At 46.9% G+C, this 27,460-nt stretch overlaps 2 protein-coding genes across 3 annotated transcripts in view; both read right to left on the reverse strand.

Annotated features, from left to right (window-relative positions):
- CDRT4 (CMT1A duplicated region transcript 4) overlaps nucleotides 1-27,460 on the reverse strand; it is a 98,238-nt gene that overhangs the window by 54,025 nt on the left and 16,753 nt on the right. The window contains exon 2 of one of the 2 annotated variants that reach the window (XM_015118639.3): nucleotides 19,976-20,201. The gene's annotated coding sequence lies outside the window, so the exon portion shown is untranslated. Of the gene's footprint in view, nucleotides 1-19,779; nucleotides 20,413-27,460 lie in introns of those variants that run through there. The other variant, XM_028836038.2, reaches the window with a different exon arrangement.
- Nucleotides 20,480-27,460, reverse strand: part of TVP23C (trans-golgi network vesicle protein 23 homolog C) — a 66,075-nt gene continuing 59,094 nt past the window's right edge. The window contains exon 6 of the mRNA XM_015118616.3: nucleotides 20,480-20,805. Within this exon, the coding sequence (XP_014974102.1) occupies nucleotides 20,480-20,805 (326 nt within the window). The remainder of the gene's footprint in view (nucleotides 20,806-27,460) is intronic.

Here is a 27,460-nt window from a genome sequence, read left to right on the forward strand (position 1 = left end):
TCCAAAAGGAATTCAGTTGTCATGAATTCCTTCCCCAGGAATCTCATCAACCAGGGAAGAACAAAGGAAAGGAGATAAGATTGACACCAGCACTGACAGACCATCACTTACTCTTCTGAGGGCTCCTCCCAGGCAACGTTTATTACCTGAGAGACGTTTAACAAGATCATCTTTATTTGCCATACATTTCCTCCCCTCACCCTCCCATAACTTGTTCTGCCACTGCCCCCCAGAAGTCCCAAGTCCCTATTCCTTTCTGTAGCGGAGGATGCTATACAAGCTTCAATCACTTCACCTCTCTAGTCTCATATTTTGTGGGACTCCCATGTGTACATACATAATTAAACGTGGTTTTTCTCCTGCTATTCTGTCTTATGTCAGTTTAATTCATAGCCCAGCCAAGGAGCCTAGAAAAGTAGTGTCTACCAGAGATTTGGTGAGTAGAGAGGTCAAGCAAGAAGAAGTAAGCAGCTAAGGACATATGGGTGGCAGAGATGAAGTTGTGAGTCATTCATATATAGAAGTGTCTTCATCTCCTATAACAAAACACCACAGCCCAGGAGATTTATAAATAACAGACATACATTTCCCACAGTTCTAGAAGCTGGAAGTCTGAGATCAGGGTGCCAGCGTGATTCTGGTGAGACTCTTTTCCAGGCTACAGACTACTGACTTCTTGTTGCAGAAAGTGGGCAAGAGAGCTCTCTGGGGTCCCTCTCATAAGGGCACTAATCCCATTCATGAGGGTGCTATCCTTATGAGTTAATCACCTCCCAAAGGCCCCAGCTCCTGATGAGGAATTCAACATATAGATTTAGGAGGAACACTAGTGATACAGCTTCAATGAGTGGAGGAACACCAGAGCTCCTGTCTCACGTTGAATTAGATAAAACAGCACAGACACACGTGGAGTGGTTTTCAGGAGCAGAGAGTTTGACAGGCAAGAAAGAAGGGAGAAGGCAGAGGAAGAGGCTCCCCTGTACAGAGACAGAGGGAGGGGGGTCAAAACTGAAAGAGGAGACCCGAAGTGCCACGGATACCGGCCAGTTTTATGAGTAGGCTGGAGGAGGTGGTGCTGATTTGCACAGGGCTCAGGGGATTGGTTTGACCAGGCATGTCATTCACGTAGCCCAATGAAAAAGCTGGCCCTCCCACCCTAGCCTTTTAACATGCAAATGAAGGGCGCCATGATGTTCTACACACGTGGGGATATGTGGGGGCGGCCATGCTGCTAGGCACATGCTGGGGCAAGGGCAAGAGGACAAGGGTGGGAATCGCCATGTTTGGGTGCACCCAGCTTCTAATGACTGGCATTTGTCTATCAAAGGTTGCTGACCAAGGTCTAAGAGCCAATACTTTTCTGTTAGACAAGAAATGTTTCTGGAGCTGCTTTAAAAATGAAAATTTTCCAAAGACCCCTTTTCCTCTCTATCTGCCTAAATTTTTTTTTTTTTTTTTTTTTTTTTTTTTTTTTTTTTTTTTTTTTTGAGACACAGTCTCACTCTGTCGCCCAGGCTGGAGTGCAGTGACACGATCTTGGCTCACTACTAATTTTTAGTATTTTTAGTAGAGACAGGGTTTCACCGTGTTAACCAGGATGGTCTCAATCTCCTGATCTCCTGATCTGCCTGCCTTAGCCTCCCAAAGTGTTGGGATTACAGGCGTGAGCCACCATGCCAGGCCTTTTTTTTTTTTTTTTTTTTTTTTGAGACTAATTCTCACTCTGTGCCCAGGCTAGAGTGGTGCAATCTTGGCCCACTGCAACCTCCACCTCCTGGGTTCAAGCAATTCTCCCGCCTCAGCCTCCCAAGTAGCTGGGATTACAGGCACCCACCACTATACCTGGTTAATTTTTTTGTACTTTTAGTAGAGACAGAGTTTCACCATGTTGGCCAGGCTGGTTTCTAACTCCTAACCTCAAGTGATCCGCCAGCTTCGGCCTCTCAAAGTGCTAGGATTACAGGCGTGAGCTGCTGCGCTCGGCCCTAAAATAATGTCTTAATAACTCCTACCACACTAGCATTCAGTCCATTGCAAGAAGACATTTAAAACTTAGAGACTGGGTGAGGTCATCTAGGAAGTATATATAGATAGAGAAGAGAAACCAGGGCTGAGTCCTGGGGTGCTCTAACATGACACTCTTTACCACCTCCACTGCTATTATCCAGGCCCAAAATATCCTCAGCTACATTTCAGCAGCCTCCTAACCAGCCTCCCTGGTTCCACACTTGCCAATCTCCATTTTTCTCCACACAGCAGGCATAGCAGTCCCATCAAAATCAGATCCCACCACTCCTCTGTTCAAACCCTACAAGGGGCATGCAGATGTGGTACATCCATATAATAAGATCATATTTGTCAATAAAAGACCCTATATCCTGTGGTCCATTTACATGATATGACCAGCATAAGCAAATCTGCAGACAGAAAGTGGATTGACAGTTGTCAAGGGTTAGGGGAGAGAGGAATGGGTGTGACTATTAATAGGGATGAAGTTTCTGAATTTACACAACGTTGATGTTTACATAACTCTATGAATATACTAACCACCACTGAATGGTACACTGTGCATGAGTGAACTTATGGTACATGAATTCTATCTCCATATAGTAGTCCCGACTTATCCACAGGGGTTACATTCTAAGACTGCCAGTGGATTCCTGAAACTGTGGATAGCACCGAACCTGATTGCCATTAGTCAGAAAGTAGAACGTGTTTCTGTTCATGTCTTCTACCCACAAATATAATGCCTTTTCCATCTTAACTAAGCACTTATCATATACCATGGCCATACTTTTGCAGTTTGAGTTGCGATAGCAAAACTAGTAGGAATTTATTTTTCCTGATTCACAATTTCACATTTTCACAGATAGAAGGTTCGTTGTGTTTTGTTTTGTTTTGTTTTGTTTTGTTTTGTTTTGTTTTGTTTGAGACAGAGTCTCGCTCTGTCACCCAGGCTAGAGTGCAATAGTGTGATCTCGGCTCACTACAACCTCCGCCTCCCGGGTTCAAGTGATTCTCCTACCTCAGCATCCCAAGTAGTTGGGATTATAGGCATGCGCCACCATGCCCAGCTAATTTTTGTATTTTTAGTAGAGATGGGGTTTCACCATGTTGGCCAGGATGGTCTCAATCTCTTGACCTCATGATCCGCCCGCCTTGGCCTCCCAAAGTGCTGGGATCACAGGCTTGAAGAAGATTCGTTCTTACTGTAGATCTTAGCAACCTCAGCAGATGATTTTTTTCTCTCTTTATTAAGTTGACAACTTTCACTTTTTCACTTGAAGGAAGCACTTTATGGCTTCTTTTTGGCATATCTGAATTACCAGCACTGCCACTCTTGCACCATGGGACCATAACTAAGTAAAATAAGGGTTCCTTGAACACGTGCACTGTGATGCCGCCACAGTGAATTTGATAACTGAGTCAGCTACTAAGTGGCTGAAAGGTACAATTTAAAATTTGAGTTATTTCTGGAATTTTCCATTTTATATTTTTGGACCACATTTGATGGCTTGTAACTCAAACTATGGAAAGCAAAATTGTCAATAAGGGGAGGGACCACTGCAGAGCTATTTTAAAACTCTGCCCTGGCTCCCCCTACCATTCAGACAGAAGCCTCATCATTCAAAGCCTCACATCCTACCGACGCTGTCTTCCCAATCTCTGATCTTCACTTCTCCTACTCTCCCCCTCCTGGCTCCTCCTGCCCCAGCCACCATAGCCTCCCTGTTGTGCCTCAAACATGCACACTCCAGACTCAACTCTTTGCACCTGCTCCTCCTTCTCCCTCCATTTATCTATGTCATAACTATGACATATGTCACTACTATGACATATGTCACTACTTTACCTCTCTCAAGTCATCATCCAAACATCACCCTGTCACTTGCCAAAGCAGCCCTCCTGGCAGCCCACACCTGCCCATGGTGGTGGTATACACTCCCCAATTATTTGCTTGCTTCATATTTCTTCGTTATCCTTCTCATTATTCAGGCCACTAGATGAGTATTCATTTTGTCTATTACCTGCAACCCCAACTAGAAGGTAACTTGCACAAGGCTGGAAATTTTCATGGGGTGTGTTCATTGTTGAATCCACAGGACCTAGAACAGAGGCCAGCACCCAGAAGGCACTCAATAGACATTTACCTTCAGTGGGTATGTGGTTATTTCTGGGCACTGCCTTATGGGCAACCAGATTTCTTTTCTGAGGTTGTTGTTTAGGGGGTTTTGGGGCCTTGCAAATTTTGTACAATGAATATACATTACTTAGGTAGTCAGGAAAAAATGTCATATAAGGAGAAAAAGTCCTACGACTGCTCCCACTGCCTGCGGGATGCAATCCTAAACTCCTTAGCAGGCCCCGGCTTTTCCGGAGTCAAAGCTGTTCCTCCCCTTCCTTTCTGCTGCCCTAGGCCAAAATGAATTCAGTGGAGTCCTGACTCCCCAAGATGAAAGGAGATGTTCTCTGAAACAAAAAGAGAGGATTCCCTGTGCTTAAAAATGGTTAAACAGGTTGTGTCCTGTTTGGTTTGGTTTGCTAAGAGCCTGCAGTAAGATTTGCACATCGTGGAACTCTAAGAAGGCCAGATAGTGGACTGCCCACCCTGACATATTTGACCCCAGAACCTCCTCTTTCAGTGGCTCATCTCCAAGGACTTGAGTTCGAAGGAACAAGTCCCAGGGACGTCGCCCCCATCAGACAGGACTCTTGGCTGTGCAGCAAGCGTCTCCAACTCTCTCCAGCCCAAGCTGCTGGAATCCTCTCCCCTCCTCCACCTGTAGAAACCCTACCCATGCTTCACAAGCCAGTCCTACTTGTGCCCTATCTGCAAAGCCTTGTCTACTCTCAGCACCTCATTCCCCTGTGTTTCTACAGAACATCCCATGTATGATGAAAGCTCTTATCATGGTCATTGATCCAGCTGTCATCAACTGCTGAGATGTCTTCAACACCAGACTGCAAGCCCCTCGGGTGCAGCAATGGGGCCTCCTCCACGTGGGTTTCCCAAGGGCATGGTGTGATGCTGGGCTCTGGGAATGTTTATGCCCTGGAACTGCCACTTTGGAGGCAGGTGGGCCTCCCTTCTTGGGGCGAGCCGCCCAGCAAGCAGGCCGGCAAAGAGCTTCACGTAGCATCCTTTCCGCTTCCTCTTCTCAGTATCTCTGCCTAGGGACAGAAAGTCCCCGGAAACTTAGGGGTGAGGATCTTGGGTGTCTTTTTCATAGCTGTTCTCTTTCTCTATCTTTGGAATTTCTTTAAAAGGCTGTTTTTTTAATTTAATTTTTATTTTTTTTAAAGATAGGATCTTGTTTACTTGCCCAGGCTGGAGTGCAGTGGCACAATCATAGCTCACTCTAGCTAATTAAAAAAAAAAAAAAAAATTGTAGAGGAGGGGGTCTCACTGTGCTGCCCAGGCTGGTCTCAAAATCCTGGCCTCAAGCCATCCTCCTGCCTCAGTCTCCCAAAGCACTGACATTACAAGAGTGAACCACTGCAGAGGACCAGGTATTTGGAATTAACCTGGCCTGGCTATGATGGTGTCATATTGAGTCTGGCATCTTCTATTAACTTACTGGTTGGCAAAGGAGCTGTTTGGAAAATAAAAACTGCCTTCTCTGTGGGAAGAGGGTCCATCTGCTGTGGGGGTTGTGGGGAGTGGAAAGCACCCCAGATTGACAGTCAGGAAGCTTACATTTGAGTTTTAACAATGTCACTAGCATTATAAAGGTTTAGGTCAATCACCTAACTCTTCCAAAACTCTAGTTCCTCAATTCTAAAGTGGAAGAATTGTAGGGATCCTTCACAGCTCTAAGACTAAAGATCAACTTAAAAAGAATAACCCTTAGGATATCTATTTGCAAAGAACTATTTCTCTTTTTTCTTTTTTCTTTTTTTTTTTTTTTGAGAAGAGTCTTGCTCTATGGCCAGGCTGGAGTGCAGTGGCACAATCTCAGCTCATTGCAAGCTCCGCCTCGCGGGTTCACGCCGTTCTCCTGCCTCAGCCTCCTGAGTAGCTGGGACTACAGGCGCCTGCCATCACGCCCAGCTAATTTTTGTATTTTTAGTAGAGACAGGGTTTCACCATGTTGGCCAGGATGATCGCGATCTCTTGACCTCATGATCCACCCGCCTCAGTCTCCCAAAGTGCTGGGATTACAGGCGTCAGCCACTGTGCCCGGCCTGCAGAGAACTATCTTTCAAAACGTTCTAGTGCATATAGTACAATCTCACATAGGAAGGCTCCGTGGTCTCCACCACCAGCCAGCATCGTCAGAGGGGATTGTTCATGCCCTTGCTAGTGTCTTCCAAGATGATCCTTTGAGAGGTTTGTAGTAAGTTTGTAGAATACTGGTGAGTCGAGTCAGGGACACCTTGAGTGTGATTCGCACCCCCCAAAACCACAGAGCAAACCATATCCACAGAGCACATTCATAAGGCTGATTTAGAATACTTGGTGATTGTGCCTCATCAGTCACCCTCTTTCTGTCCAGGCCTCTTATTCTGACTTAGTGGAAAATAAGGTTGTTACAGCAATGGCTCCATTTGTCCTGTAGGCAAGAAACTCAGGGGGAGAATTAGTCAATTCTTCCTGGACATTCGGGAGCTTCTGGGTGGAGGGAAGACAGCAAAGCAGAAACAAACAGAAATCCTAGAGAGGCAGTCATCTGAGCACTCGTCACAGGGGCAATCCTAGGATCCACCCTCAGGAGCCGTGGAAGGCCCATTGATCTGGCTGGGGCAGGGAGTGGTCCTGAGCTGGTGACATCTTAGGCGAGGAAAGGCGCAGATGTCTGTGCTGGCTGTGATAAGAGGCTTCTCAGGAAATCTGAGTCACCTCAGGCTGGCTCTTCGAAGCATAGAGGCCCTGCAAGCACCACGGCCTAGAGGCAAAGCTTCCTGCTAGCCTGGGGACCCTGAGACTTTGCATTTCCTGTTGGTGTCCTTTGACCTGGGCAGCCACCACCCCTGGGAAGTTTTCCAACACCCTCAGCCATGCGTTTGGAACCTGATGTTCACAGCTCTTTGTCTCTACTCATCTCGCTTTTGTTTCCTCTGGAATGTTCCAAGCCCCCTGCATCACCCCATGCCAGGAATCTGACATCCCAGGGTGGAAGCCGGTTTCACGTTACTCACCCCACCCTGTGATTTCCTGATGGAGGATCCGGAGACCTGAACACTGGTCCAGGTCTACAGACAACTCATAATGATAGTTGAGGCCCCTGTCTAGGCCTTACTGTTCTCATACTCCTAACTGGGGATGGGGGCAGGATGGGAAACCTTTGGAGAAACAGACGTTTTAAAACTGGAATGATGCTAGACGTTTATTTGCTACTACCTGCTGGCTGCTGCCTGTCATTTCATCATTACATAGAAAAGAAATGCTCCAACCTTTTCTCATGCATTTACTGCTTGGTATAAGGGAAGAATCCAAGAGATTTCTTATGGAAGCAAAAATAAAAGTAAATTATGCAAAGGCACCGGTTCCCTTCAGGGGCTGGAGTAAGACTAGTGAGAGTTGTGGAAAGGGAAGAAGCACAGAGAGAAGATTCCACTTCATGCATATTTTTTAGGGTTTGGCCTAAATAAAAGGACTTTCAGAGAGTATAAGAGAATATTTGTGTTTAAAAAAAACACTTTAGATAAATGTAACAGAGTTAATTGAGCAAAAAAATATTCAAGAATTAGACAGACTCAGGCCCCCGCAGTGACTCTGGCGCATGGTCAGAGAGGATTTGTAGACAGAAAAAGAAAGTGACCCACAGAAAACGGAAGTGAGGTACAGAAACAGCTGGGCTGCTTACAGCTCCGTGTTTGCCTGATTTGAACACAGTTTGGGCAGTTGATCGCCTGTGATTGGCCGACACTCAGCTGCTCTGATCGGCTGACACTGGGCTACTTGCTACAAGCCTCGGTTACAATCTCTGCACACATCCAGTAAGGTTACCATCTGCACAGCGGAATGTTTAGGTGGAACTTAAAATATGTAAGGAGGCAGCTTGGGCTAAATTTGTCAACATTTGCTAGAGCAAAAAAAAAAAAAGCATCTGGGAGTCAACCAATCCATCTTTGATTTCTCAACTATAGAGACCACCACCTTGAGCTTCTTCTCTAAGGTCCTGTAGCCAAGAGTAATGCCTGGCATCTTGACTTTACAGTCCGTGACATTGGACAAGCCTCTCAACCTCTCAGGTCTTTATTTCCTCAATTGTCAAAGAAAGATGACGGTAGGATTGTGGGGAATTAATGAGTATATTTACTCAACTTTGAGACAGTAGGTGTGCAATAGATGTTATCATCATCATCATCATCATCATAATCCCGCTATCGCTACAGCTGCTGTTTCTGCCACCCAGGTCTCCCAGCAGCAGGTCGTCCCCTAGAACCACACCCAAACCATCCTCCTAACCAATGCTGTACATCCTTCAGTAAAACTTTTCAAAAATGGACACAAAATGAAACAGTTCTTAAATGAGACTACTTCTATTTTTCACATCCCCATTTCCCCAAGACGTACCTGTGCTCCAGATAGAAAACCATCAATTACAATCCTGCTCCTTCTAGGGCAGGGCAATGGGGAGTCACCCAAAGGAGAAGCGATGTTCAAGCCCCCCACAGAAGGACCCCCAAACTCCAGAGATGGACGTGAACGTGGGTGGAGTCCTGGGCTGATCAGACAGCAAGCAGGGCCAAGGGACATGAAGACAGGTGTGTTCTTGGAGACTTGTCACAGGAAGGAGCAGACTACCTCCCCCCTGCCCCCCAGTCCAAGCCTGGTTCTAGGTTAGAAGCTAATCAGCTGGAAGAGGAACAGCTGCTGACCAGAAAGCACCACCTTGTGCCCTCCCAGAGAGCAAGGCATGGCGTGCACAGCCTGCCCCAGGCTGCTGCCAGGGCCACCGCGGGGGGTCAGCTTCCATTGCTGAACTGTGCTATGCCCTGGGAGTACCAGTCTTTGTCAAAAGAATGGATTTGTGCAGCTAAACCCCACAGGGGCTGGCCATTGTGGACCTGTCTGTCTGCATTTCAACTCTGGGCTTCACTCTTTGGTGAAAGTGAATCTCCAGTGGCACAGGCAGCCAGAACAGAAACGCCACACAGTCTCACCCTGTCATGCCAAGAGCTTCGTCTGCTTTGGGACAGAGCCCTGTGCTGGGAGCACTGGGGAGACTCACAGGGATCCGGAAACCTGCTGCTGCCCTCAAGGAGCCTGCTGTGTAGCCTGGAGAAGGAACTCATAGGCATTTGCAATACTGTCTATCTTGGGGTCTGTCATTCTCATCGAAATTAATGTTAACAGCACTAACTGAGTCTTTCTTACATGGGTGTGGAAACCACCAATATTCCTGGTATTAGGAGGTGGGCCTTCGGGAGGTCATTAGGTCATGAGGCTGGAGCCTGAGGAAGGGGATTAGTGCCCTTATAAGGGGATGAAGAGACCAGAGCAAGTGATTTTCTCAGTCCCCTTCTCTCCCTCCCTCCCTCTCTCTCCTACCCTCCTTCTCTCTCTCTCCTACTCCGCCCTTTCTCCCTCACCCACCCCCTCTCTTCCTCTTTTTCTTCCTTTTTTTTTCTTTTTCTTCCTTTCTCCCTCCCTCTCTCTTTCTCCCTGTCTCCCTCTCTCTCTTCCTCTTTTCCTCCCTCCCTTCCTCTGTCTCTCCCTCATTTCTCCCTTCCTCTCTCCCTCCCTCTCTTCCTCTTTTTCTTTCTGTCTCTCCATCCCTCACTCTCTCTCTCCCTCCCTCCCTTCCTTTCTTGCTCCCTCCTCTCTCCCTTCCTCTCTGTCTTCCTCTCTCTCCCCTTCTCGTTCCCTCCCTTTCTCTCTCCCTCCCTCCCTTCCTTTCTCTGCCTCCCGGGTTCACGCCATTCTGGGTTCACGCCGTTCTCCTGCCTCAGCCTCCCGAGTAGCTGGGACTACGGGCACCCACCACCACACTTGGCTAATTTTTTTGTATTTTTAGTAGAGACGGGGTATCACCGTGTTAGCCAGGATGGTCTCGATCTCCTGACCTCGTGATCCGCCCGCCTCGGTCTCCCAAAGTGCTGGGATTACAGGCGTGAGCCACCGCACCCGGCTGCACCCAGTAGTTCTTACAAGCTAACTTGTTACATCTAAAGCCTCGGCACAAGTTACACGAACTGCATTATTATTCACCTTGGCCAGCATTCATCTGATACGGTATAATTTCTCAACCACCATTTTCTCCTGATTTGCATGTTATTGCTTATATTATTTAAATTTTCTTTTGTTATTATTACTTACTGTTGTCTCATGGGATAGCCTCAAATCACAAAATGAATGGGTTTTTAAATGTTTTATTTTAAATATCACTAAAAAATAGTGATGAAAGCAGTGACAGAGTATATACTCAGAATACCACAATAAATATAATAGAAATATAAGCTACATATTTGAATAACATAACAATCATTATGGTACATATGACCTCCATGGGAACACAGACTGAGAATTTATGTGTCCTGGAATTTCCTACACACTGCCAAAAACAATTGTATAGGAATGGGCTGGGCACAGTGGCTCACGCCTGTAATCCCAGCACTTTGGGAGTCCGAGGCGGGTGGATCACAAGGTCAGGAGATCGAGACCATCCTGGCTAACATGGTGAAACCCCATCTCTACTAAAAATACAAAAAATTAGCCGGGCGTGGTGGCAGACACCTGTAATCTCAGCTACATGGGAAGCTGAGGCAGGAGAATGGCATGAACCTGGGAGGCAGAGCTTTCAGTGAGAGGAGATTATGCCACTGCACTCCAGCCTGGGCAACACAGCAAGACTCTGTCTCAAAAAAATAAAATAAAAAATTGTATAGGAATTATGACAATTTATCTCTTATGATTGAATGTCATTGGAACAATGATCCACTCCTATCTCCAGTGGATTGTTAGTTTAAAAATTCCATTAGGCCGGGCGCGGTGGCTCAAGCCTGTAATCCCAGCACTTTGGGAGGCCGAGACGGGCGGATCACGAGGTCAGGAGATCGAGACCATCCTGACTAACATGGTGAAACCCCGTCTCTATTAAGAAATACAAAAAAAAAACTAGCCGGGCGAGGTGGCGGGCGCCTGTAGTCCCAGCTACTCGGGAGGCTGAGGCCGGAGAATGGCATAGACCCGGGAGGCGGAGCTTGCAGTGAGCTGAGATCCGGCCACTGCACTCCAGCCTGGGTGACAGAGCGAGACTCCGTCTCAAAAAAAAAAAAAAAAATTCCATTAAATAACTCCCTGGGAAGTCAATTAATTTTCTATAGAACAAGTGCAAAATAATACTTACCAGGAAAAAAGCTCGTTAATTTGGTCACTGAAAGAAGAGACCAAAATATAGACATATCTTCTAAATTATACCCAAGTAGCAAAAACAGTTCACACTTGTTTCTAAAATGCCAGAAAAAGAGACTCCATGATAAATGTTGAGCTTAGAATAAAGCAGGTGGCTTTTATTCTAATTTATTAACAGGCAAATTCCTTTATCAGATGATATTGTTGGACACTATAATATCAGTCTAAGAGCACTTACTACTGACAGTGACCACAGATATTTTCATTTGTAATTTGTCTAAGCCCGTGCTTCTCAACAGGGGTCAATTTTGCCCCCCTGGGGACATTTGGCTAAATCTAGAAATATTTTTCATTGTTATAGCTAAAGAGGAAGAGGGACAAGAGAGTGCTGCTGGTGTCTATGTGTCAAAGCCAGGAAATCTGCTAAAATCCTAGAGTGAAAAAGCCAACCGCCACAAAGAATTTTCTGACCCAAAATGTCAGTGGTGCTGAAGTTGAGAAACTCTGATCTCAACCAGGAATACACAGAATATGAATCAGCTGTGTGAAGAGAGATGGGGGGTAAAGGAGAGGAGGAGGGAAAATGATAAACGAAGGGCTTGAAGACCTTTTTTTTCTTTTAAAATTGATGCTGTAGAAGAAGAGAGGTTGTTGTAGCTAAGATAATGATTACTGTCTGATTCATGAAGCTCAGAAAGCATCTTGCCCTCTATAAGATGAAGAGCCAGATATTGGTGCAGCCTGCTTGATTAGCAGAGGTCAGCCCAACAACTGACTGTCGAAATAAATCATGAACACTGGGAATATGGTCAATTGTGGTCACTGAAAGTTCATCTTTTAAATTTCTCTTGTGAAGAAATGAGCCCAAGTTCACGATTCTCCTTTCCCACTCTGAAGAATGCAGTTACTCAAAGGGAAAAGTACTTACGTGGGGTTTTGAAAAGAGAACTCAAGTTCAATTTTTTTCTTGATGAAAGTTATGTCAGGAAAGGCCATTTTTACCATTTCAAGATAGCTTAACGTAGGTGATATATCACACTGATATTTTATTTTATTTTATTTTATTTTATTTTATTTTATTTTTTGAGACAGAGTCTCGCTCTGTCCCCCAGGCTGGAGTGCAGTGATGTGATCTTGGCTCACTGCAAGCTCCGCCTCCCGGGTTCACGCCATTCTCCTGCCTCAGCCTCCTGAGTAGCTGGGACCACAGGCACCCACCACCATGCCCAGCTAATTTTTTGTATTTTTAGTACAGACGGGGTTTCACCGTGGTCTCGATCTCCTGACCTTGTGATCCGCCTGCCTCGGCCTCCCAAAGTGCTGGGATTACAGGCGTGAGCCACCGCGCCCAGCCCACATTGATATTTTGAAGATGGATTTTTCAAGGCAAAAGCAACATTCCCACTGGGAGGGAATAGACTTCAGAGGTGGGCTTGCTGCCACTTGGGCCTCTCTTATCCACCTCCCAACCTTGTGCTTTGGAGTTAAGCCTGTGAGAGAGGGCGGTGGGCGGGGCCTTCTAACAAAGCTTAACCGTGTTAAAATAATTAATTGGGAGGCCGAGGCAGCTGCAGCATCTTGGGTTCCTAATTAAGCAAATCAGAACCCAACTGAATGCAAGCAGTGAAACAAAATGTAAGCCTAACCAATCAGAAACAGCCAACTAACCTCTATCTAGGGACTCTCCACTTTAACCAATCAAATATTTTCTTCGTCTTGCTTTCTTAAACACTTTAGGAAAAGTTCTCCTGAAGCCCCTGCTGTGCTGGTGCTGCCCAGTTCATGAACTGCTGAATGCTCACATAACTGTGTTAACATTTTAACGTGCCTGAGTTTACCTTTTAACAACTGTTTTGCTTCCCTTTCATCTTTCTCTCCTCCATAAGAAACTTCTAATCTCAAGTGAGAATATTTCCACCCCACAATGGGAAAGAGGCCAGCCACCAGGAGAGTGGAGCAGACAATCCTGCATGGGGTACCCAGGCTTCTGAACCTGAAGTAACCTCATAGAGTCCCACACACCCTTCAGGGTTAGGGAGCAGCCACATGTTTGTTCTCCCATGTAGCACAGAGGGGAGCAGGGATGGAGCTGAGAGCCAGCGGACCTGATGTGCGAGGGCCAGGATGCCAAAGCAGACACAGTGGGGACCACATGACTCAAGACCAGATAGGGATAAGGACACATCACTGGGTACCTGTGCAGACTTATTACATCCCTATGACTGACATCTCTCACCACTACCCCACTCCACCCCTGCCCCAGTGTTAGATAATAGGTGTCTGAACTCAGATACCTTTCCTGAAGGACACTGGGAGGTAGAAGAATTCTAGACTTAAATTTAAGAAAGAAACGCAGAAAAGTATTGAAGTGACTGAGTGCTCAATGGGTAAGACTGTGCTTTCTGGTATCAGGTGAAACTGAACCTCAGGATTGAGACTCTAGTCTCTAGCAATGATAGTAATACTATATTGATTATAATAAACAAAGCTTCCTTTCTTGCAATGCCAAGTTACAAGGCTTGAAAATGCGAGCCCACGCCCACCCACCCTACACATCAAATTTGTGCAGAAATGTAGAGGCTGAAAATAAAACGTGGATTTTTATTCTATAGATTGCGCAAAGCTCAAGTGAGCAAATACTTACCCTGGAGTCACCAACATCAGACAATTAAAAACCAAAACCTGAGGACAGTGATTTTTGCCTAGACTTTCATTCTAACTACCATACAAGCATGTGCTCAGTGACTATGCAAGAAGTGCTTTGGCCTCAGAGACTTTTGGAGAGCACTGAGAACAAACATCTGTAATTCAGAACATTTCCTTGGAACAGATCCTTTGGGCGTTGGGGTCTTCAGAAGCATTAGAATTTCCTTTACAAAAACCAGAGTGAAGGCAGGAACTGGAAAGAGGAGGTGGTTAAAAGAAGATGGAGTTCTGAGAAGCCTGTGGATCCTTTTCAATAGAAGAAAATAAGCAGTTTCAGACAAGTTCTATCTTGAAATTTCCATACAGATGTAAGTTCCCAGAAAGCAGCAAGTTAATCCCAACAAGTGATAGCTATAGTCAAAGCAAGTCCTTTTCTACTGGCAAGGGGGACAGGGCGTAACTACACAATTCCAATCATTTTTAGAGCCATCCTTTAAAGCTTACCCCAAAATTAAGCACACACCCCACTCACAGAAATCAACTACAGAGCTCATCAAATGTTAGAACTGAGAAGTGCTTCCAAAATTATCCAGTCTAGGGACCTTATTCTGCAGATAAGGACTCAGACACCCAAAGACAATGTGCCCCGCCCATTGTTACCAAGTTAATTCAAACTGAAAATAAAACTCTGTTCTTCTAATTCCTGGTGCAGACCGCTTTTATCCATTGCTATCATTCTTAAAAAAAAAAAAAAAAAAGTGGTGGCACTGTTTGTTTTTCCAGTACTGACTTTCTCCAATATGACAGCAGGATACAGCAAGGAAATAAAACATAACAGTGTGAGTTGGAAGGTGGTAAGTGGACAAGAGGCTTCAGGTGGGCACTGGCCCCCGAGTGAAGAATTAAGTTGGTTCCAATAGTCTGGAGCAGTGGTTTCCAAATGTTTTGATCACATGTCATTAAAAAGTTTGAACATTAAACTTTTTAATGACATGTGATCAAAACATTTGGAAATCACTATATATATATATAAAAAAAATACGTGTGTGTGTGTATATATATATATAGAGAGAGAGAGAAAGAAACATAGCCAAAGATAGGGAATTTTAAAAGATGGTATTTTTTAAATAATTTTTTTTTTGTTTTTTTGAGATGGAGTCTTACTCCGTTGCCCAGGCTGGAGTGCAGTGGTGCAATCTCAGTTCACTGCAAGCTCCGCCTCCCGGGTTCATGCCATTCTCCTGGCTCAGCCTCCCGAGTAGCTGGGACTACAGGTGTCCACCACCACACCCAGCTAATTTTTTGTATTTTTAGTAGAGACGGGGTTTCACTGTGTTAGCCAGGATGGTCTAGATCTCTTGATCTCGTGATCCGCCTGCCTCAGACTCCTAAAGTGCTGGGATTACAGGCGTGAGCCACCGCGCCCGGCCTTTAAAATAAATTTTAATAGAAGGTGACATGGTACAGGTGAATCACTATAGCAAATACATCTCCCAAATTTCAGTGGCTTGACAGAATAAAGTTTCTTTCTTTCTCATGTTGGGGTTGGTAGAGAGGGCGTTGGCCCCTTGCATTCATTTGAGGATGCAGGGTCTTTCTATCTCATGGCTCTTTCATCCTCTAAGGCCTTGGAATCCTCTTCTTTTAACCAAAGAATGGAGAAAGAGAGCAAGACTTGAGGCCTGCATGATGCAAGGGGACTTAAGACCTAGACCTGGAAGGGGCAACATTATGGCATCAAGGCTGCCCTGACTCCATTCGTCCAAAGGTAGTCATGTGGTCCCAGCAAGGGAGGCTGGGAAATGTAGTCTAACTCATGCTTGGGCGGAAAAGGCAATGAGGTTTAGTGAACCTGACACAGAAATTCAAGTCTCCCCATATCCCAGAAAAGTTTCTGAGCATCCTGCAAGGTTTCCCATTTGGAAACTATTAGCCTGGAAGACTAGGCATAGACTGACCCTGTCAGCCTCTATTCCTCTCCCACAGAGCAGGACTCCCTGAGGAGAGCCAGATTTAGGACTAGATGGGAAGATGTTAATAAGGGCTAGCATTACTGACAATTTACCCTGTGTCCAGCACCAGCTAAGCGGTTTACACGCATTAACTCATTAAATCCAACAAAAATTCAGTGATGTAGATGCTATTAGTATCCCCATTTTCCAGATGAGGAAATGAACTGAAGCCCACAGAGACTGAGTAACCTGCCCCAAATCACACAGCGTCAGATATGGAATTTGATGTCCATCACTGGCTCCAGAATCTGTGCTGTCCGTCACTACCTTGTGCTGGGCCTAGAGGGAAAACGGGAGACAACTCCCAGCTCTGCAGGCTTTCCACACCAGGTTAAGACAGGGCAGAAGAGCAGCAGGCTGGGGCTGAGCGAGGCTGTACAGGGAAAGCAGAGTCAGACAGGATAGAAGGGTGGGCACAAGGTAAAAGGGAGTGAAGAAAAATGAGCTTGCAGAGTCAGGCTATTGGAGCTCAGCCATGCCATTCAGGAAGCAACTGCTGCATGGAGGACTCAGAGACCCCAGGTAGTGCCCAATGCCCAGAGAAGCCCCTTTCACGCTGGTCCCTGTCCTTGATTAAACTTGGAATGACAACGGGGAAGAAGTCAGCCCCACAGAGATGGCCATGGCCTGCCCACATCCCAACTGCTCCCAGAGCTCATGCCTGTTTCATCCCAGGACAAGCTCAGCTACTCGCCTGCCCTGGAAACAGGTTCCGAGTGTCACCAGCACTGCAACAGCCCCCGTGGTATGCTGGGTCCTCCAGGCTCACTCTGGCCCTTCTGATGCCCTAGCCCCTTGGGCTGCCTTCTAAGGAGTCCACTTGTCCTGGTCTCCACGCCAAATGGACCTAATTTACCCAAGTAGAAAAACTCTCAGTGGGTGGCTCCAGGGTACTGTCCCCACTGTCACCGCATCATATTCTAAGCCAGTGGGTGAACAACCTCGGTTCTGGCTCCCCTTTGAACGTGACCACAGTCTGTCCATGGGCAAGAAAACAGACTCTGTCAGATCATGTGTTCTTGTGTCGCTCCTGCCACAACTTTGATCTCCAGCAAATCACTCAGTGACTCAGTTTCCCCACAGTAAAAGTAGCTCAGAAATGTTATGACTCCAGCCCCCAAGGAAATTCTGGGTAGTTCTGTGTGTCTTCAACAAGGCTGAGTCTTTTTTCCAGACAAATCTTCCTCCCTGACGAATCTTCCTCTAGGATATGTGGGGTTATAATTTGCCCTCAGAGATGCAGGTGCCCCAGGGGTCTCCTTTAACACATGAAAAGCCGGTCTCTGCCACATGCTAGGATGCCTGTGAATATCACAGAGGCCACCCTAACCCTGTCACAGACCTTCCCTGCTCTGGTGGCTATTAATTCTCCTGAGAAAAACCTCTGCTGGTCGGAGCCCACATTTTGTTCAGGGATCAAACCTGGGCTATCGTCCCAGCTCCAGGAAAGAAGCAGCTGTGTGCCTTCTCTGCTTCTATTCTGATTTTTTTTTTTTTTTTTCTGAGATGGCATCTCGCTCTGTCGCCTAGGCTGGAGTACAGTGGCACAATCTTGGTTCACTGCAACCTCCACCTCCTGGGTTCAAGCGATTCCTGCCTCAGCCTCGCGAGTAGCTGGGATGACAGGTGCACGCTACCACGATGGGCTAATTTTTGTATTTTTAGTAGAGATGGGGTTTCACCATATTGGTCAGGCTGGTCTCAAACTCCTGACCTCGTGATTTGCCCGCCCAGGCCTCCCAAAGTGCTGGGATTACAGGCGTGAGCCACCACACCCGGCCCAGTCTGATTTTTTAAAAACTGTCCTACATATCAACCCAGCACGTTACCACCTGTTTCAACCAATTTGTATTGGATGTGGTGGGCAGAAAGTGTTAAGCTGTGCGGTATATTATGAAATATGACCAGCCCACCCTGGAACACTTTGCAAGGCTCTATCACCCCCACATCCTACTTAACCCTTATAGCTATCCCAGGAGAGCCCACTCCCCCCAACATTGTAGAGACAACAGAACTGCTGCACAAAAAACAGAACATAAGCAACTTGGTCAAGATCACTGAAGCAACTGGGATTCGAACTGGGAGTCAGGACTTGCCTGACTCCAAATCCCAGCTATTAACACCTCACTCTGCTTCATCAGGAGGAGAGAAAAATTACATAAGCCAAGGAGAGGTAGGTTACATGGGAAGAAAATAAAGAGGGGAAGTGAGTGATCTCAGCCATGGAAGATTTGACAATTCAGGCCATGCATGCAATGCTTATTATTATGGTAGATTTGCTATTTGACCTCTTCGAACTTGTGAGATCACTTTTATTGTATAATTTACTTATTCGTTCTTCCACTAAGAATTTGCTGAAAAATTACCATGTGTGAAAATGTCTTGTAAGCTCTTTTTTTTTTTTTAACCCCAAGACAGAGTCTTGCTCTGTCGCCCAGAGCTGGAGTGCAATGGCATGATCTCGGCTCACTGCAACCTCCGCCTCCCAGGTTCAAGCAATTCTCCTGCCTCAGCCTCCCAAGTAGCTGCGATTACAGGCGTGCGCCACCACACCAGGCTAATCTTTGTATTTTTAGTAGAGATGGGTTTTCGCCATGTTGGCCAGGCTGGTCTCGGACTCCTGACCTCATGATCCACCCACTTCGGCCTCCGAAAGTGCTAGGATTACAGGCGTGAGCCACTGCATCGGGCCACAATTATTAATTTTTAAACCTTGTGAGAGATGCAAAAGACTTCTGCCCTTAAGGAATTTATAACTTGTTGAACCTAGAATATGTATTTCCCTTCTATTTCTTAGAACAAAAATCAAGCATCCTCTAATAAGAGTGGGAAGGTACAGGATGTAGCTAAAGCATTTCTGTCAGGGTTTTCCCACTGTCCCTTCTTATTCATCACTGTCCCTTCCTGTTGACTCATTTCAACTTGGGATTCACTATGACCACTAGATCCTTTTCCTCTCTATTTCTCTTGAAGTTCATTCTACCCCTTGGACATTATTTAATCCCATATTCACAATGCCTACCTTCTCAATCTTTAATTGACTTGGTGAGCTATTAGCAAGAGTTCTATTTCACCCAACGACTCACGGAGGAAAGAAGAGAACCTCACATTTGTGGGACTGGCCTCAGTATTCACTCAGGAGCTGTAGTACTAATAGCCACCCCTCAGAGAGTCCTTGGGGAAAGTGAGGCATAACAGAGAGGCTAACTGCAGTAAGTGGGCTGAGACTGGCCTGGTTGCTCTGAGCCTTTTCTGCCACTCATTTCTATCAAAAGACTGCCTTTAGGAGCAACGGAGGTTAATGAAGTTGTCCACAGTGGGGCAGCCAGCAGTAGTGGGATTGAAGTGGAAATCATGTGAGTTAGGTGAAAAAGTAGAAACTGGCCAGATTCAGGGAGCTGCCACCCAGCTGGAGAACAGGTGTGACCTGTCAGTGGGCAGAGCTGCACAAGGCCAGATCCTCTCCCTCCTTAGTCACGAAGGCGCCCCCTGGCTCCAAGAGGAGGAGGGAGAACCAGATCTCAGTCCCCAGGCCTGAGAGGGGTCACCACTGAGGCACTGCCCGGGAGGGAGCTCACAGGCCTCATCACCCGCCCCCCCAATCTCTCTCCATGTCCTTCCCGCCCTGACCTCCTTCAACGGTGTCATCACTCGGCCTGTTAGACACTAAGTAGTAAAACTGGTCAACCTATAAAACTACTTGTCATTACGAAGGCCCAGAAAAAGATAAAAGATGAAATTAAATGGGGGAGAGGGACACAAGAGGGTGATTGAAAAAAAACACAGATAATTTCTGGAACTGGATCTGTTAAGCCTTACCCATTAGTCCCCGCCCTCGGAAGTAGGAGCCTGTCATTCTGTAAAGGGACACAGCCACACGCAGAGGGGAGGGTAGAGGCCTCCACCCCTTCCCTCTTCGTCCCCGCCTAGGAGGGACTGTGGTGCCAGTAAAAGAGGGACTGGCTGGCCCGGAGCCTTGGGGATCCCCTCCTTTGTCTGGAACCCTCTGGCTCACTGCATCCTTCCTTGGGGCCGCACGGCCCTGCCCCGCAGACCAGGCGCGCTGGGGGTTGCTCGGCCAATGCAGGAAAGCGAGCGCTTGCGGGGACCGCGCTGCTGCCTCTCCTCCGCCCTTTTCCCCTTAGTTTTTCAAGTTTCTTGTTCTCTCTCGCTCCGCGCTCTCTCTCTCCTCCCTCTCTCCCTGTCCCTCCTCTCTCTTCCCTCTCTCCTCTCTCTCCTCTCTCTTTCTCCTCTCTCTCCTTTCTCTCTCTCTCTCTCCTCTCTCTACTCTCTCCCCGTCTCCTCTCTCTCTCTCCTCTCTCCCCTCTCTTCTCTCTCTCCTCTCTCTCTCCCTGTCTCTTCTCTCTCTTCCCTCTCTCCTCCCTCTCTCTCCCTGTCTCTCCTCTCTCTTCCCTCTCTCCTCTCTCTCCTCTCTCTCTCTCCCCCCGCCAAGAGGAGCTTCAGATTTGTGGGTTGTTTTTAATGCATTCCAGATGCCAGAAGAAATTTTGGCCCGGGCTCACCAGTTCCTCTGCAATTGGGACTCCCCCCACCTCCCCGCCGGGCCCAAAAGCCGCAGGAAGAGAAATAGGCGGGCGGGCGCCATCTGTTGGCAGCTGCCTGGAGCCGCACGAAGAGGTGGAGGACTAAGGCGGGGCGCAGGTTTCCTGTAAAGAGCCGGATCCGTGATCCTGGTGAAACAATTAATGTCTGCCTGATGAAACATCCTCCAGGGATGGCCAGAGCAGCGGCTCACGCCTGTTATCCCAGCGCTTTGGAAGGCGGAAGCGGGAGGATCTCTTGAACTCAAGAGTTTCAGACTAGCCTGGGCAATGTGGCGAGACCCTGTCTCTACAAAAACTAAAATAAAAATAAATTCGCCAGGTGTAGTGGCACGCCTGTGGTCCCAGCTACTTGGGAGGCCAAGATGGGAGGATCGCTTCAGCCCAGGAGGTTGAAGCTGCAGTGAGCTGTGACCACGCCACTGCACTCCAGCCTGGGCGACAGAGCAAGATCATGTTTCAAAGAAAGTCCTTGAGGCAAAAGGTGATATGCTTTAGAACTCCTCAGTCCTAGACATGAACAGTGAACGGGGACTGAAGATTGTTGGAGCATGGTGCAGAGAACCCTCCTGGTCTCGTTTTGCTGCCTCAATATGTTCTATTTCAACTTTCAAAAAAATTTACTGGCATTAGAATGTCGAAAACTTGGTGACATTAGAATGTGAAATTCTTTGAAGGATGGAGATTTTTGCCTTCAGTTTCATGTTCACCAAAATAAGCTATCAGAATATTCTGTGCAAGTTAATTTATAAGTATATGGTTTGGTGAAATCTAATATAGAGGAGAGGGAAATGTAAAGTAAATGAAGCAAGTGGAAATCAATAGTTGTTAGGGTTAGGAAAAGGCCATCATAATGCTTTTCATGGCTAGCATGCAGGCCACCGAAGTTCTATCCCAAACAGAAGGAAGCTCTTGTAGGATGGTGAGTTATGGTAGAGTTCTAGGAGGAGTGGGTGTCAGCCTGTTGGAAGGGGGAAGGGAAGGGCTAGGAAGGGTGGAGGAAGTGAATGAAGTTCCAAAGCCGGGAAGCTAGGCACAACCCGGTGAGTAGTACCAAAACCTAAGGATGGTTTCTCAGGGACGCTCAGAAAAAATAGCCCAGTCTCCTGAGAGCAAGCGTGCAGCCCTGACTCCACATTTTCCCCTGAACATGGTCCTGTCCACCAAATCAGGCCTGAGGATCCCGAAACACCTCCAGGCCCTGGGCCCTCACCCACTAGACAGCCCAGGAACCAGGGGTCTAGGCCTGAATCATGGGAAGCTCTGGTACTGGGCTTGATGTTCCTGCATTTTCAACAGGAACAAGACTTTGTGATGTGTGAGTTTTCACTCCCTTTCTCCCTCCCTCTTCCTCTTAGAGCCACCTTTGTCTTTGCCAATTTGTCCCTGGGGTTTGGTGACACAGAGGCAGTGGCCAGAAAAGAGAGGCAGAATTGGAGTCCTGGTCATGGGGGTTTTGCTTCTGGACAAAGCTAAGATTCACTTGGATATGAACATAAAAACAAGGAGTTGCTGGAAGAGAAGAGCTGCACTTCAGATGGGTTTATTAAGAGCTGAGAGCACGGAAGATGAGGCGGCTTTGGAAATCAGCTGCAGTAGCGTAGGGGATACTGAGAATCATTTCAATAAAGACAATTTTAAGAGACAGGGTCTCGTGCTGTGATCCAGGCTGAAGTGCAATGGGGCAATCACAGCTCACTGAAGCCACAACCTCTTGGGCTCAAGTTGGGACTACAGGCACGCACCACCATGCCCACCTCATTTTTTAAATTTTTTTGTAGAGACAAGGTCTCACTATTTTGCCCAGCTTGATCTCAAAACTCCTAGCCTCAAATGATCCTCTCTCCTCAGCCTCCCAAAGTGCTGAGATTACAGGTGTGAGCCACTGTGCCCCACGGAGGATGAGGTTTATAAGGTGATTTCTGGTGCATCAAGAAGGTATTTTCCTCCCCTCCCTCTGACCTTCGGGGGCTTCTTGAGGGACCAAAAATTGGAAGGTACTTTCCATTGATCTTCTGGAAGAAGGACAGGGTCCAATAAAATCGCTGTTTATTTGAGTCAGCATCACGCATAGCCCAGGCCACACGGACCCCCAGTTATATTCTGATTACACATTCAATGCATGTGTGTTCTCAGCACTGAAGAGGTAGTGGTACTGAAGGCAGCCCATGGAGCTATAGTCCTAGATGTTTTATTCCTTTAATATTTAAAGCAAACCTATCCAGCAAAACAGCAAAACAGAGGAGGCGAAAACAACAACAACAAAACCCTGCATGTCAGTTTTTAGCAAAAATCTGGCCTATATATCTTTCCGAGATTCGTGGAAATCTTTGATCCAAGGTGCTGTTGTTGAGCCTGTGGGTGGGCTGGGAGTTTGCTGGTGGACCTACAAGGCTGTGGAGCGCATGTCAGTTCTCCCACCAGTCTCAGGCAGTGACGCCTAGTGGTTTAGAGCACAGCCTCTAGATCGAGACATTCCTGGGTTCAAATCCCAGCACTGTTGCTTCCTTCTTGTATAACTCAAGAAAGTCTTGGCTTTTGCACATGCCGCCACCGCCGGGAGCCCCATACTGTCAGCCGTGGTCAACCCCACCATGTTCTTCAGCATCGCCGTCGACGGCGAGCCCTTGGGCTGCACCTCCTTTGAGCTGTTTGCAGACAAGTTTCCAAAGACAGCAGAAAACTTTCATGCTCTGAGCACTGGAGAGAAAGGATTTGGTTTTAAGGGTTCCTGCTTTCATAGAATTATTACAGAGTTTATGTGTCAGGGCGGTGACTTCACATGCCATAATGGCACTGGTGCCAAGTCCATCTACAGGGAGAAATTTGATGACGAGGACTTCATCCTAAAGCATACAGGTCCTGGCATCCTGTCCGTGGCAAATGCGGAACCCGATACAAACAGTTCCCAGTTTTTCATCTGCACTGCCAAGACAGAGTGGTTGAATGGGAAGTGGGTGGTCTCTGGCAAGGTGAGAGAAGGCAAGAATATTGTGGAGGCTATGGGGCGCTTTGGGTCCAGGAATGGCAAGACCAGCAAGAAGAGTTGTCAGAGACCAGTTGTCCAGCTGACTGTGGACAACTCTAATAAGTTTCACTTGTGTTTTATCTTAACCACCAGACCATTCCTTCTGTAGCTCAGGGGAGCACCCTTCACCCCATTTGCTCGCACTATCCTGTCATCTTTGTGTTCTCACTGCAGTTCCCTTTGGGTTCCATGTTTCCTTGCTCCCTTCCATGCCTAGCTGGATTGCAGAGTTAAGTTTATTATTATGAAATAAAAATTAAATAACAAAAAAAAAGAAAGCCTTTATCTTCTTATGCCCCCTCTTCTTATCTGTACAGTGGGGATAAAAGTAGTACCACTTCTTTCGAGTTCATGTAAGGAGTAAATGAATGAGTAGGTGAAAGTGTTAGTGCAGTGACTGCCTTATTGTAATGTTTATTAAGTGCTAGTTACTAGACAGGCAAAGAGAACCATCTCTTGACATAGGCAGGCTCAGGACCTTTGTAAACACTTGTGGTCTGACCATTCAGTCAGATCAACCCAGAGGCCAAGCTGCACACGTGTCCCATGGACTGACTGCATCCCTAGGAGGTACTCTTCTGCTGGGTTGAAGGCATCTCTCAGTTGGTGAGGACTGGCTCCAATGACCTCCACCCACCCTGGGGTACTCTGATTCTCCTGCCCACTTCCCTGTAACAGCCACCCCACTTGCCCCTCATTGCAGATGAGAAAGGAAGGAAAAACAGAGCTGGGCTGCTGTGGTCTTTGTCGTGTCTCAAAGCCCTCTGGAAGGAATAGAGAGAGATCAAAGGCTGAGGCTCTCCACCCAGACCCCATGTAATTGCCCGGCCAAAATGGACCAAGGTACGCAGCATCCCGCTCAGATCCTGTAGGTACTCACACACCCTGCCCCCACCTGGCCAGGAGCACTCCTCCTGTTTCTCAGGGAACTAGGGAGTCCCAACTTCCAGTCGTTCTTCCGTTGAGACTCACATGCCCTCGCTCCCCTCCCTGTGGCTTCGCTGGTGCTTCTCACCATACCCAAAGCTCCACCACCTTACTGAGTCATGCATTTACATTATGCGGTGCTGCTCTGGGGCCAGGAAAATGACCCACTAATAGAGCTTACCAACAAGCACTGGCCAAGATATGGTTGTAATGTTTAAAAACACTGCTGGGTATTTCTGGATCTACTTCTTGGTCTTGTCTCTTATCGCTATTTCCTTCCCTGTGTTCCTCGTGCCTCTAACATGAAGGGTAATTTCACTGCAGCCCCAGCCTCTCCAGTGTTTACCCCCTGGTAAACTGGGGGCACTTGCCAGGCAGAGAGACCCCGATGAGTCCCTGCACTGGGGACAGAAAATGTTCTGACTTCAATTGTTATTTATCTCATTTTTTAACTTCTATTTTGGGGTATGTTTTAGATTTACATAATGGCACAGCAATAGCTGTTTACATTAATAAATAAATACGCAGTTACTGAGGATGCATGAGCAAATGTGGAAGGGCACAATTTTAAAGATTTGGCGGCCAGTGTCCTGGCCCACAGCACCCGTCTGTCATTCTCTGATCTGGCTTCAGGGAGGTTTCCTTGCTATATCAGCTCCCAGAGTTGTTCTCCAACCAGAGTAATAGGCACAACCTCTAACAGAGGGAAGTGCCTGGCACCAGCCAACCAATCAGAGGGACCTGGAGGCTCCGGGCTCAGCCCACGTAAATCCCTTAGTTGCTGGACTGAGGGGAGATGGCAGGGGGACAGCCCAGGTGACAGGATGCACTTGGGAGGCCTGGAGCAGCTGCTGGTTACAACTAGTCAGGAAATACTTTAGAAAGTTGACAGCCAGGAGTGCTGAATATCAGCGCTGACCGCACCTTCCTTCCAAGTGGTGATTCCTACCACCTGCACCTTTACGAGTTTCTTGGTCTTTGCTTATACAGATTCCTGAGAGTAAAATGCCCTTCCACCTTTCCTCTGCCTATTAAAATTCCACTCATCTGGCTGGGCACAGTTCACACCTGTAGTCCCAGCACTTTGGGAGGCCAAGGTGAGAGGATCGCTTAAGCCCAGGAGATGGAGGCTGCAGTGAGCCATGATTGTGCCACTGCACTCCAGCCTGAGCGACAGAGCAAGGGAGAAAAAACAGAAAAATCCACTCCTCCTTCAAGCTCTAGCTCAGATCCTCCCCTATCAGGGAGAACCCGCTGATGCTCCAGGTTAGAAGGAAGTGCTCCTTCCCTGGCTCACATGGCATGCCCTCACTTAGCTCTTACTGTGCTCTTGCCTCACCCTGAAGGCAGTCTGTAAGTTCCTTGAAGGGAGAAACTATTATATTTCAGCAAACCTAAGATGCCATGGTTGTAAAATGCATCATTGTTTTATGTACCTATAAGAAAGAAAAGAACCTGCCAATGGGCTATGAGTGGTAAGACATACTCTGATTTCAGAGACCTTGACATGTTTTTAAAAACAGCAAAAGTGCTACTTAGAATGAATGACATGTGGTGGCCAGCTGGCCTGTGTCTCTGCATCGCCCATGTCTAGAATTGCGTTTGATTTGCAGCAAGCATTCAGGAAATGTTTCTGTTTGCTTTTTTCGGGGTTCTAGTGAGGAGTTCCAGAGGAGGAAGTAGAGAGGAGAGCTGGGCTGGAGGAAGATGATGGTGAGACCTGAGGGACTAAGACTTGAGCTAACAAACAAATCAACGAGAAAAAAGCAAACAACCACATAAAAAGCGGGCCAAGGACACAAACAGACACTTATCAAGACAAGACGTACAAGCAGCCAATAAACATGAGAAAATGCTCAATATCACTAATTATCAAAGAGATGCAAGTCAAAACCAATGAGATACCATCTCATACCAGTCAGAATGGCTACTATTAAGTCAAAAAATACCAGATGTTGGCCAGTCTATGGAAAAAAGGGAATGCTTATACACGACTGGTGAGAACAGCTGGCTAAGAGCCCAGTCACCTTAGTCATAGTTTCAACTCTGCAATGGCCTGTATGTCACCAAAAGCCACTAATTCCTCTAAGATTCCCCATATTAAATGAGACAATAGGATAAGAATAACTACCATTTACCAAGTTCTAGCAATATGTCAAAGCTTTTATACATATCCATGTATTTTCTTTAAAAAGCAGAAAAGCAGTATCACTGGCCCTTTTTATTTTTAAAAAGATAATGGGGCCGGGTGCAGTGGCTTATGCCTGTAATCCCAGCACTTTGGGAGGCCAAGGCAGGCAGATCACAAGGTCAAGAGTTCGAGACCAGCCTGGCCAACATGATGAAACTCCATCTCTAAAAATACAAAAATTAGGCCAGGCGCGGTGACTCACGCCTGTAATCCCAGCACTTTAGGAGACTGAGGCGGGCAGATCATGAGGTCAGGAGATCGAGACCATCCTGGCTAACATGGTGAAACCCGATCTCTACTAAAAAATACAAAAACTTAGCCGGGCGTGGTTGTAGGTGCCTGTAGTCCCAGCTACTAGGGAGGCTGAGGCAGGAGAATGGCATGAACCCAGGAGGCGGAGCTTGCAGTGAGCTGAGATCATGCCATTGCACTCCGGCCTGGGTGAAAGAACGAGACTCCGTCTCAAAGAAAAAAAATAATAATAAAAATACAAAAATTAACTGGACGTGGTGGCAGGCGCCTGTAATCCCAGCTACTTGGAAGGCAGGAGAATCATTTGAACCTGGGAGGCAGAGGTTGCGGTGAGCTGAGATCGCGCCATTGCACTCCAGCCTGAGTGACAGGGCAAGACTCCATCTCAAAAAATAAAAAAGAAAGATAATGGAAGAGGCAGCCACCCACAGGTCATGGGATCTTGGACAAGCCCCTTCCTGCATTTCATAGCTAAGGAAACAGGATCATAAATGTTAATCACAGGTACCCACAGTAGAGAGGTTTTATGAAAATAAAATA

The sequence above is a fragment of the Macaca mulatta genome, chromosome 16 (assembly GCF_049350105.2).
Source record: "Macaca mulatta isolate MMU2019108-1 chromosome 16, T2T-MMU8v2.0, whole genome shotgun sequence".
Classification (NCBI taxonomy): domain Eukaryota; kingdom Metazoa; phylum Chordata; class Mammalia; order Primates; family Cercopithecidae; genus Macaca; species Macaca mulatta.